This window comes from Ruditapes philippinarum, unplaced genomic scaffold, assembly GCF_026571515.1.
Source record: "Ruditapes philippinarum isolate M1 unplaced genomic scaffold, ASM2657151v2 ctg1315_1_1_1_1, whole genome shotgun sequence".
Lineage (NCBI taxonomy): Eukaryota > Metazoa > Mollusca > Bivalvia > Venerida > Veneridae > Ruditapes > Ruditapes philippinarum.
Window position 1 is genome coordinate 1,355 of NW_026865692.1, and position 12,726 is coordinate 14,080.

The following is a 12,726-nucleotide window of genomic DNA, read 5'->3' on the forward strand; positions in this document are numbered from 1 at the left end:
TCTAAAGGCATTTTATGCTTTAATGGTATCATAGTTTGGGGACCTTTCTGTTGAAAATGTGTCAGAGTTAAATCGTTTACATTTATATGCCCATGCGTTAACTGGAATGCAGGTATTAGTTACCCCCACACCAGAGCATGCCCATTGAATGGCTCATTTTTTGTTTGGGTTTTACTTGTAGTGATGACAGAGAAAGGGAAAATGATAGAAATATCATATTCAGGTGTTCGTTCATTGGGGTTTCATATTGTGACAATAGGGAACGTGGTTTTATGTTTGACTATGATACAAAAGAGAATATAGCACGACCTTGCAAACTGATCATAATCTGCACTGTTTGTTATTGTCACTCAGGACATATTTTGAAAACAATATAAATGGTATTGTCTAGATTGAAAAATACAGTCGTGTCCATTTTAGAAATTAAGCGGGGTAATGTTTAAAACTTTTATTCATTATTGTAATAATTAATGTCATTTACCTGCTTCAAAGCAGCTGTCAAATGTGTTTAGAAGCATTTTCGTACAAAATCGTTATTGTTCAAAATACGTAGACTGTTATCATTTCTTTCTTATCTTGATCTGGTATGGGGACATTTGCCTTTCGTCGTCATGGTTAATTGTAAGTAAAATAATGATTAGTTTCAATATTTAATACTTGTAAGGAAAGTGTCTAATGTTAATTTTTTTAGCAATACAAGTGGACATCTAACAGCCTTAAAGGTGTAGAACGCCCAAAGGAAAAGTCTCCCTAGAGTTCCCGATGCTTTCACAAATATAATAGTCTAGGGCAGTATCGTGTGGCAAAACAGAATTGTATGGTACTTGTACCCAACATGATTTTTTAAATTTCTTTATAGTTTCTACAGGAGAACAATGTGTCCGATCAATTTTCATTTAATTATTGAATGTGTCATTGCAAATAAAATGTTTGTAGTGAATTTGATGCATATTTTACTGATAATATATGTAACTGTTACGTACTACTTTATGACAATTTCAACAGGGGCAAACTTTGTAGTGTATAGAGATGGGAAAAACAGCCAAAATTGTCATATAGTGCATGGCGTTAGCAAAGATAGAATAAGGGTTTGGATCGACTCACAGAATTGGGGTAAGAATTATTGTGTGATAGACCGGTTAATTTATTGAACAATGTTTTATATTGCACAGTATGTGGGTTGAAAAATGTATATTTTATCAATGTTTTTATACATGTCGGGTATATTTACGATTCAGAATCAAATCTTGAACACCATTGTTCTCATTATTTTATTGATATTTATCGTTCAGCTTAAATCTAATTATGCAAACATATTAATCATAATACAATTGCGTATACAATCGTAACACAGAACAAATACTTTCACTTTGTCAAGACTTCAATAAGAACACATAATCTTAAATAAATGTAAAAAAACCTTGCTAATTCTGACAGGCACTTCACAATATCATTCCAATGGGTAACTTGATAAAATTTGTGCAAGTTTTGTTGCTTTCTGTTTTTTATCCCGACTCTAACACATTGTTCATATCTCGGAAGTTGATCCATCTAAATTTTCTTAGATACCTTATTACCAATTTCTTCGCAAGTGATCGAGTTTTTATCCCGAATGATTTCTAAATCAACGATGAGAGACAAATGACCATAAGAGTTGATGTCCGAGGGATCGAACCATGCAGCAGCCCCTTGTTTGCTCATCCGATAATCTATGACTTGAGCTAAGCGAACGGACGAGGCTGGACTGAATCGCAGTGAAAGAATACTACGACATTAGCGATGAAATATGTATGTACAGGTACGAATGGCGGTTCTGTACAAGGATTTGCCAGTGAAACTGCTTATTGTTTTGCATGTTACAAAAAATTAAGCTGAAAAACAATAAGGAAATGAAAAATCATTTCATTCTTAACGGTCTCGCATTCAAGTTAAACTGTCACTTACAACATACAAATTCGTTAAATGCTCCTAACTAGTTTGTTGTTTGTTTGATTTTGCTTGAAAGCGTACATATATGCGGGAATCGATGGCTACTCTATTGACTTCATGGCTAATGAAGGATATTTAGAAATGTACGCCTGGAAATCTCTAACAATGAATGAGCAAGAATATTCACAAACCTCACTTGGTCCAAACATTCCTAGCGAGACATTAGAGGTTCCTTACAGAAACATTGTTCAAAATCCACTTACACGTGCATGGGTAAATATTGTTACTTATTAATTGAACAAAATATTATTCACTTTTAAAAATTGCTATTGTTTGGCAAAATTGAAAGAGAGTTCTTAAACAATCTGGGACAAAAACGTTTAATTCTTTGAAATGCTTAAACTGTGATTACTTTTGCAGACGGGGTGATCTAAATACTTTGCTAATTTGATGGATACCCTAATTTTGTCATCATCATTCTTTTAATTATTTTATTTTATTTTATTTTGGTTTTCCAATATAATCAAACCCAAAAGGAATTGTGCATGTTTTGCTTTAGCACAACTTTAGTTATATTTGTCAAAATCGTTTAAAAATCCAACCATGCGATGCATGCATGTTTGTCTATTATTTAACAATGTGTATATCTTGGTATTTTTTGCCTCAATTCTACATATCGGCTCAATAGTTACTTTTTGAGTGACTTTCCCGTTAACTGTGATATAAACAGACATTGCGATCCGATAAACGTACCTCGAATTAAACGTTTCAGGCGCGAAGTAACACGGGACCAAACGCTGGTTTCCTGTTCCAAGGAAGCGGTGCAATGGCCTTCGGAAGGACTGTTACCGACAGCGTTTGTAGCTATGGGGGACTTGTGTATGCCTACAATTTTGTAAACATGCGTTTCTGGAGACCTACAAATGCAACAAATGGAGGGCTGATATGCGTGTCAAATTTCTTTGGTAAAGGAACAAATTCTCAGCGGTCAGTCAATGCAGAAATCATAATGCGTTCCTGGGGAGTTAAATCTGAAAGTAAGTGGATTGTTTAACGGTTTATGTTTTGTTATTTTTGATGATACATATAAGATATGATACTGTCACATTACACGACGTTACGCCAAACTTGAATCTTTATAAAATGTCAAAATGGTTGAAATTATTTAATGAAAATTTCTTTTATACTTAAACGTCTTATTATAATATGTTCAGTTCGTCTATTTGATGCCTCTCTTTTCAGTATAGTAATAACAATCCTTTTATTTTATATACTTGTACACATTTTGAAATTCTCAAAAATACATACAACATAAAGAAAACGGAATGACGTTGATGACGTAAAGCCATTACAATTTGGTTAAATATGTTACATTGTATTTGAACAAATACGATAAGATACATAATAAAAGAATCATTGTAAAGGTATATAAAAAGGATTTTGATTCAGACGTTATTCAGCACCAGACTCACAAACGACGAGGAAAGTGTTCCAGGGTGCGTGAGCGCCTAGCACAGATTGGCGACTTGAAAGACAGACTCTTTGCTCGGCACCATCAGCCTTTTCCAGGGTTATCTCTTTTTCCTCTCTCATTGCCTGTCGTACATTGACTTACTTTTTTCTCAACTTCTATATCTTTGGCCAATACTTCGTTGAAACTACATGGTGGAAAATATGACGCCTTAAAATTAACCTTTAAAGGCATGACTAGTGACATGTCCGAAGACTGTACGCGACAGCGAAAACTTCTTTTCTCTTTAGACGAAAATACCCTCATTAAACATAGAAAAAGAGACATATTTTGATCTATGCCTTACGATCATATAGCTTTTACTAGGGACGGAATTCTTGCGTAGCAGTCAAGAAAAAATCAAACATCGAAAATCTTTTATAATAGACTAACCATGTAAAAACTGCAAAACATAACTATTAAAGTTTCATTTTAGTATCGTATATGAATGTGCATAACGTATCCCTTATCAAAAATAAAATATATAAATGAATAAAGATAAATACATTAATTATTATTATTACCATTATTCTAATTATTGTTATTTTAAATAATGAGGATGTACTTCTTTTTGTATATGGATTATTATAGGAGAACACGAAGATGTTCGAAGGTAGACGACCATTTGATAAATGAAATACCTTATATGAACAATTCATTATTTTTCTAAGCGAATTTTAAACATTAATATTTCAAAGTTGTTTTTTATTACTTTTTGAAATTGCTTCATATAATTTCTATTAAATAGAAATACCGGTATTATTACCAACAGATTACCCTACCATATCATAAATTAAAATCAGATGTCGATTGATGATGTAGAACACTCAAAAACTGTAACTTCAAATATATGTAATTTGCAAAACAGTAACATGTAAAGGTGCAAATTCAATCATAAGACATTTCACGTAATTATTTTACTTTTGATTAACAGTTATGACAAAACAGAAATTACAGTAAATAACAAAATCAAAATCCATATATTACCTATATTTGATGCACTTATCATTCTTTTATGTCCAAATGGTGTTTTCTGTCGACTGTTTTTCATGCAGCTAATTGTCATCACACAAAAATTAAGTGTCAGTCTATAAAAAACCAAAACCCAATGATTATTGAAAAAAGTTATAAATTTACTTTGACAGTATAATTATGTATTGATAGATCCCTACTTTGACCTTTTACACGTAGATCTATTTGAATAACAATAGATTAAATCTCAAATATTGACAGGTGTTCCTTTGTTAACAAATGCGTTGTGGTGAAATACCTATTGTTATTTAGTCTATTAATCTGATAAATCGAATTAGAGAGATTAAGGTCATGTAGGGATCTTGGCTTAAAATGACAACACAAATAAAACAAAAAGTTTGACAGAATTTCATACAATTTATATATCAATTGAATCCCAAAGTACGAGTTAAATGAGGGCGAATCAGACTACATTAATTAACTGGTTTAGAACTGAGATAATTGAATATCATGAAAATATAATTATATTCCTAATGTAACTAATAATTTTTCAGTTATTATACTATGCATGCAGTAAGTTTAATACTAATCTACCTTCAAAAATATCACTTACTTTTCACTATGCGAGTTGTCTTCTATGATGTGTATAATGTCCTTTGTCTTTGTTTGAATTTGAAAACAAATTGTTGTTGTAGCCTCGTTTTGAAATTCATCAAGTTTCCATTATTTTTTTTCAATTTATTTAATTGAAATACTAATATTGTTCCTTTTTATGGTCTAGTATAACAACAGTTTTTTTTTTTAAAAAATGCAATGGATGTGAAAAAAAAAAATAACAAAATTCGAATGATTATATTGACCTGCAATTAGAGCCACCTATCGGGTTTATAAATCAGAACAAAGGGAAGTAACTCAATCAAGACTACTATGTTGGATTACACTGAAATCCGACGTCGTATCGACGTAATTCCAACACGTTGATACGACGTCGCAAATACAACGTTGTTTCAACGTTGTATTTAGGATTTTGACGTCGTGACATAAATCCAACTTAGATCCAACGTTGAAACAACGTCAGGTGTTTGCTGTACATAGAGAGACTGGTTATCTGTAACTTTGTGGATAATTCGACATTACGTATTTTTTTTACACAATACAATCAATGAACTGCTTTAAAGAGTGTGAAGATCATAATTATTTGACTTCTCTTTTTTTGTTGTTTTCATTTTAAAAATCTACAAAAAATGACGGAAAATAGATGTGCACAATTGCAAAATTTAGGCACGTTGATACTTTTTAAAGTTTTTTTCTCAATAAATTTTTTTGCAGTTGTTGAGTTCATTTTAATTTCTAACTAATTAAAAAGAAAAATATTACATAAAAAATGTATGCAATATTGATTAGATTCCATTTGCGCAGATCTAGGGGCCAGTATCAACTTTGAATAGACAAACGTTGTTTGGATAGCCATTAAAAAGTACAGCATAACAGCATATATACGAGATGAAAACTGAATTGGGACAAACATAGTGTATAACATTCCATGTGGATCTTGAAAAAATGTAAAATCTTAATTTTACAGAAAACATATGAGCCGCGTCACGACAAAACCAACGTAATGCGTTTGCGACCAGCAGGTCCAGACCAGCCTGCGCATCCGCGCAGTCTGATCAGGATACATGCTGTTCGCTTACAAACCCTATACTAAGTAGAGAAACTGATAGCGAACAACATGGATCCTGGTCAGACTGCGCGGATGCGCAGGCTGGTCTGGATCCATGCTGGTCGCAAACCAATTATTTTGGTTTTGTCGTGACGCGGCTCATATTTAAAAAAGAACAATGAAAAAGAAGGGTTTTAACTCCAATTGGGAAAATGACAGTTATAAAAACAATACTTATCGCACAACTAAACCATTTATTCATGATATTGCCTAATCCTTTGGATAAATATGTACAACGAATTATTGATACATCATATGCCTTTTTTTGGATTTGAACTTCAAAAATTTGTAAAAATGTGTAAGTTAAGACGTGAGCTTAAGAGTGGTAAACATATTATTTGAGCCGTGTCACGACAAAACCAACATAATGGGTTTGCGACCAGCATGGATCCAGACTGGTATAACCCTTTAACTTTGAAGAGAGAACAATGCCCAACAATTCCAATACACATTAAAGGAAAGGTTAGAAACCAAAAAGGCTCAAACTTCATGATTCACTTATGTCAACTCCAGCAAGCCAGCTAACCTTGATTCGTATGACTTTTCAAAACATGAGCTATATACTCAGTTTCAAGTGTCGTCAATTACACTGATAGAACCGAAGTCGGATGAGTGGTATAATGCATTCAAAATTGACAGATTAATAAAATCAAATATACTCACAATTATTTAAGAGTGAATCCAAAATGTTTAGTACATTGTGATGTAGATATGTCCCTTTAATAAAGACCTCATGAAAACAAACTCGCTTAAACAGGCAATTTTCAGTCCAAACTCTCAACAATGAATTAATTAACGGTACCTTGTCATAAATTAACTCTACAGCTGAGGCCTTTGGGGCTGAAAAATAACTTGTCAAAAATAACTAAAGTTGAGGCTCCTGAAGCTGAAAAGATACCTTGTCACAAATTAACTCTAAAGTTTACGCACTTGAGGCTTACAAATAAATTGTCACATATTAAGTCTTAAATTGAGGCATGTCAGACTGAAAAAAAAAACTTGTAACAAATCATCTCTAAAGTTGGGACACTTGAGGCAGAAAAACAACATTTTACAAAGTAGAGTGTCAGAGCTCGAAACTCGACTCCAGGTAAACGGGTCTCCATAAGATGGATCTGACCAGTTGTCTTGCCATTCTTACGGGTAAGTTTTATACCAGGAAAGAAGTGGCGGATCAACAGATAAGATCGTGCTTGCTGTCGATGCGGCAGTTGGGGCTGAGATAGCCTTTGGCGCCAAACTGTTACATGTACACGGATTAAAACCAATCAAATACTCGTATATGTCTACATTCATAATACAATGGTACATTATTGTAATTTTTAGGCCTAAGCTTCTTATAAAAGAAAGCTAAAGGACTCTGAAAAGTTTAAAGTTGTGTTCCTCAATTAAAACCCTCCGCGTACATTCACCAGACTCATAAGTTAGTCAAAGAGGACCTTGGATAGCAATTGACGTATCATCATCAAAAGCAGTGAGAAGAAATCACTATTATAAATGAGTAGGAAGAAAATATACTATTCCATGAAATAAATAAAAATACAATTTACATTGTCAGAATGCAGTTTGACATACCATTGCAAATGTTGACTGGAAGGCATGTAAAATTTACAGCAATGTTAGAAATTTGGCAGTGATTATCTTCCATAATTTTCCAGTCCGCGATTTTTTTATAGTGCTTATTTTTATATTCATGGTGATAACCATTTTATGAAAAATAGAATACAAAAGTGTCGGAATCCCAAAGATGTCTAAAAATAGTTCAATGCAATCAAAGTGGGCTTCCATACTTGAAAGGTAAGATTTTGAAATTAGCTTAAGTTTTTTTTTTTCATTTATTGATCATGTTTAGAGGACAGAGTTTAAATGTTTGAAGAGTTTTGATTGGTTTTCTATTTCAATCTGCTCCTACATTTCTTGAAAGAAATGAAAGGAATTTCAACATTTTTTTTAAAAATGAATTCCATTAAATGCTCTTTTTGCATAATGTCATGCATGATATACATGATATTGATTTACAGTCATATTTACAGAAATATTTCCCTTTGTGTAGTTTTCGCAAATATGAAATATTGGGGGGAAAGTTAGGTTTTGAGACATAAAACATTTGCATTCTTAAGTCATTCCTAACCAACCACAAAAAATATTCCGAGACTATACAATTGAGCCGCGTCACGACAAAACCAACATAATGGGTTTGCAACCAGCATGGATCCAGACCAGCCTGCGCATCCGCGCAGTCTGATCAGGATCCATGCTGTTCGCTTACCAACCCTATTACAAGTAGAGAAACTGATAGCGAACAGCATGAATCCTGATCAGACTGCGCGGATGCGCAGGCTTGTCTGGATCCATGCTGGTCGCAAAGCCATTATGTTGGTTTTGTCGTGACACGGCTCAATTTATAGGTTCATAACTGCCATTTTCCTCTATCAATTAATGGCACAAATGCCTCAGAAGAGAATGAATCTTTTCTTTTTCTTTAAAAGGCATTTTTTTAACGTTATATAACGGTTTCAATCATGTTAGATGTTGTTATCTGAAAAATTATCGGATTTGTAATTATATGGATAAAGTGCAAAGTGTAAACAAAGTAGTTTTTGACTCCATACACAAAGAAAATACAAAAAAAATCAAAGCATGATTCGATTTTGGCGTGGAAACTACAAATTACACGCAATAAGCTTCTGAGAAAAAAAGGCATTTCATGTCAGATTAATTGATATGGTTCATACAATTTGCAATATTGCTGCTTTACAAGAATGGAATAATTGATGAATTGCGATACAAAACAAGATAATCTTTTCTTATTTCTATTTCTTAGAAAGAGCAATTTTTAATGTTTATATATAACGGTTTCAGAGCATGTTAGATGCTCGTTATCTGAAGAAACTATCGTTCACATAATGTAAACAAAATAGTATTTTGACTTCCATACACAAAACTTAATACAAAAAAGCATGTTTGGCAATTACAAATTGAGTCATTAAGTAGTTATTTTTTAATACTATCCCGTTAAAAAAAACTCTGTGTAAAGATTCAAAACTAAATTAAAACCACAAAGGTATGTCTCAGCATTAATCGATTTACAGAATACAGATTTAAAGTTAGAATATGCTTATTATATTACAATGTTCATATGAAACTTTGTGCCATTCTTTTTTCATTAATATAACTGAATAGGTTAATTAAACCCCGGTTTACATTGAATACAAAGATCTTAAAAAGTATTTTTTTAAACTTAGTCGATTTAACTACTATACGTGTATTCGAAAATAAAATCAATTACACTGAACATGTTCTATTTTTAGATTGGAATTTCCGATCTATTTAAAAGACGTGTATGAGCTAAGCAAAATATTTTACAGTTGAAGAAAGCATAATTATATAAAATCACATCAGTTATATACAAGTTAAATGTTGATGCTGCACATCAAAGACGCCGCCAAATGATGTGAACAGTCAATCAGCATTGAAAATCGTTCTCTATTACAGTTGAATATCCGAAGAACAAATCATTTTTTTTTCTCCATGTTTTTTGGTATGTGCTCGTTGTTTAATAATAAAGTTGCATATTTTTGTGAAAAAGTAGAACCTAATGCATATATAAATTCACAAAATAATGCCAGGTCTGAAATTCTTAAATTTTGTCTGTTGCGACAAAGATTGAAGCGTCTGGTCCAATCAAAATAAATTGGATAACAAATAAAATTGAAATGATTGGTATACTTAAAATATATTCAAGACAATATGTGCCGAGAGTATACCCATTTAAATATTGGTACGAATTACATAATTTTCAAATGATTTTGAGGACAAACTGTTCTGCAGTGATCTCCCCTTTAAGGCCGTAGCGTAACCGGTTTGTTGTACTTTCTTAACGGCCTCTGTGATAGTTGGCGTGGTTTAGGCTTTGTAACTTGTAATTTAATGATTCGACAAGTGATATTGATCAAAGTTGTCCTGGTTCCCTTCTACCACATCAACGGAGACTTAATGCTAGCATATGTAGCATAATATCAAGTTTAATTTGACAATTTAAGGCGGATGAAAACTTCAACAGAGGCGAAGCAAATGAAGTAAGTGACACTGCCTCAGTTGTCACCTCTCTTAACGGTTAAGTTTTAGAAAGATCGACTATAGACTGGCTCATTGGCACGTTATTTATTATGTAGATAAAATTAGATAATGATAAAAAGAATATGATATTCAAACATGGCACTATCACTTCAGTTAGACGTCTATTCTAATCCCTTAAAGCTCTGTGACATGTTGTACATCATAAAAGCTATTTTTATTAGAAAATTAAAAAACAGTGTGATTTTGTTAAAAAAAATTAAAAAGATACACAAATCAAGTCTAAAATTTTCCCCATTGCTGTATGGACAAATGCATATCTACTAACACGCCGCTTGCAAGCAGCGTCTAAGGATAATACAAAGAAATCAAATCAAATTGAATTAAATACATTTATTTAGATGTGTGAAGTTGGCGGCCTGGCGGCCTGGCGGCGTGAAGTTGGCGGCCTGGCGGCCTAGCGTCGTGAAGTTGGCGGCCCAGCGGCCTGGCGGCCTAGCGGCGTGAAGTTGGCGGCCCAGCGGCCTGGCGGCCTAGCGGCGTGAAGTTGGCGGCCCAGCGGCCTGGCGGCCAAAAATTTTAATGTTGTAAAAATGTTTTTTTAACAATAAAACGGCATTTAATGAAGTTTTAAAGATAATTATTGTTATTTAAACGATATATCTAAAGAAAAAATCACTTTCAGAGATTTTTTTAATTTTGTCATTTTTGTGAAGTTGGCGGCCCAGCGGCCTGGCGGCCTAGCAGCCAAAAAATTTTAATGTTGTAAAAATGTTTTTTTTAACAATAAAACGGCATTTAATGAAGTTTTAAAGATAATTATTGTTATTTAAACGATATATCTAAAGAAAAAATCACTTTCAGAGATTTTTTTAAGTTTGTCATTTTTGTGAAGTTGGCGGCCCAGCGGCCTGGCGGCCTAGCAGCCAAAAATTTTAATGTTGTAAAAATGTTTTTTTAACAATAAAACGGCATTTAATGAAGTTTTAAAGATAATTATTGTTATTTAAACGATATATCTAAAGAAAAAATCACTTTCAGAGATTTTTTTTAAGTTTGTCATTTTTGTGAAGTTGGCGGCCCAGCGGCCTGGCGGCCTAGCAGCCAAAAATTTTAATGTTGTAAAAATGTTTTTTTAACAATAAAACGGCATTTAATGAAGTTTTAAAGATAATTATTGTTATTTAAACGATATATCTAAAGAAAAAATCACTTTCAGAGATTTTTTTAAGTTTGTCATTTTTGTGAAGTTGGCGGCCCAGCGGCCTGGCGACCTAGCAGCCAAAAATTTTAATGTTGTAAAAATGTTTTTTTAACAATAAAACGGCATTTAATGAAGTTTTAAAGATAATTATTGTTATTTAAACGATATATCTAAAGATAAAATCACTTTCAGAGATTTTTTTAAGTTTGTCATTTTTGTGAAGTTGGCGGCCCAGCGGCCTGGCGACCTAGCAGCCAAAAATTTTAATGTTGTAAAAATGTTTTTTTAACAATAAAACGGCATTTAATGAAGTTTTAAAGATAATTATTGTTATTTAAACGATATATCTAAAGATAAAATCACTTTCAGAGATTTTTTTAAGTTTGTCATTTTTGTGAAGTTGGCGGCCCAGCTGACTGGCGGCCTAGCAGCCAAAAATTTTAATGTTGTAAAAATGTTTTTTTAACAATAAAACGGCATTTAATGAAGTTTTAAAGATAATTATTGTTATTTAAACGATATATCTAAAGAAAAAATGAATGGAACCAAAGTAGCAATATATAAGTTGGTTATACAAATTATTCAATATATGGAACCAAAGTAGCAATGTATGAAACCAGGTGTCCTTCTATGAAACCAAATTATCAATATATTAAATCATTTTTACAATATATGAAACCATTTTATCAATGTATGGAACCAAAGTAGCAATATATGAGTTGGTTATTACAATATATGATTCTAATAATTCAATATGTGGAACCAAAGTAACAACGTATGGAACAAGGTGTTCTTATATGAAACCAAATTATCAATATATTTATTCATTTTTACAATATATGAAACCATTTTATCAATGTATGGAACCAAAGTATCAATATATGAGTTGGTTATTACAATATATGATACAAATTATTCAATATATGGAACCAAAGTAACAATATATGGAACGAGGTGTCCTTATATGAAACCGAATTATCAATATATTAATTCATTTTTACAATATATGAAACCATTTTATCAATGTATGGAGCCGAAGTATCAATATATAAGTTGATTGTCACATTATATGATACCAGATATTCAATATGCCCTTATATGAAACCGAATTATCATTATATTAAGTCATTTTTACAACATATGGAACCATTTTATTAATGTATCGAACCAAAGTAGCAGCTAGTATATAAGTTGATGTTACATTCTATGATAGCAATTGTCATTATATGGAACCAAAATAGCCTATTTTCAAGTCAACAAGTCAAAGACCGAGGTCACTGGGTTCTGTTATTACAATGCATAAACTTTTTC

The 12,726-nt window shown here is 32.4% G+C and overlaps 2 protein-coding genes across 2 annotated transcripts in view; both read left to right on the forward strand.

The window, feature by feature from the left end:
• Positions 1-994: 994 nt before the first annotated feature.
• Positions 995-3,156, forward strand: LOC132730013 (uncharacterized). Its single transcript, XM_060715859.1, has 3 exons — positions 995-1,113; positions 2,006-2,202; positions 2,702-3,156. Exons 2-3 carry the CDS (start codon positions 2,047-2,049, stop codon positions 2,981-2,983), a joined length of 438 nt encoding a protein of 145 aa, XP_060571842.1. The 5' UTR covers positions 995-1,113; positions 2,006-2,046; the 3' UTR covers positions 2,984-3,156.
• A 4,724-nt stretch (positions 3,157-7,880) lies between these two features.
• LOC132730011 (fibropellin-3-like) overlaps positions 7,881-12,726 on the forward strand; it is a 29,044-nt gene continuing 24,198 nt past the window's right edge. The window contains exon 1 of the mRNA XM_060715855.1: positions 7,881-7,931. Coding sequence (XP_060571838.1) covers positions 7,882-7,931 — 50 coding nt within the window. The 5' untranslated portion in view covers position 7,881. The remainder of the gene's footprint in view (positions 7,932-12,726) is intronic.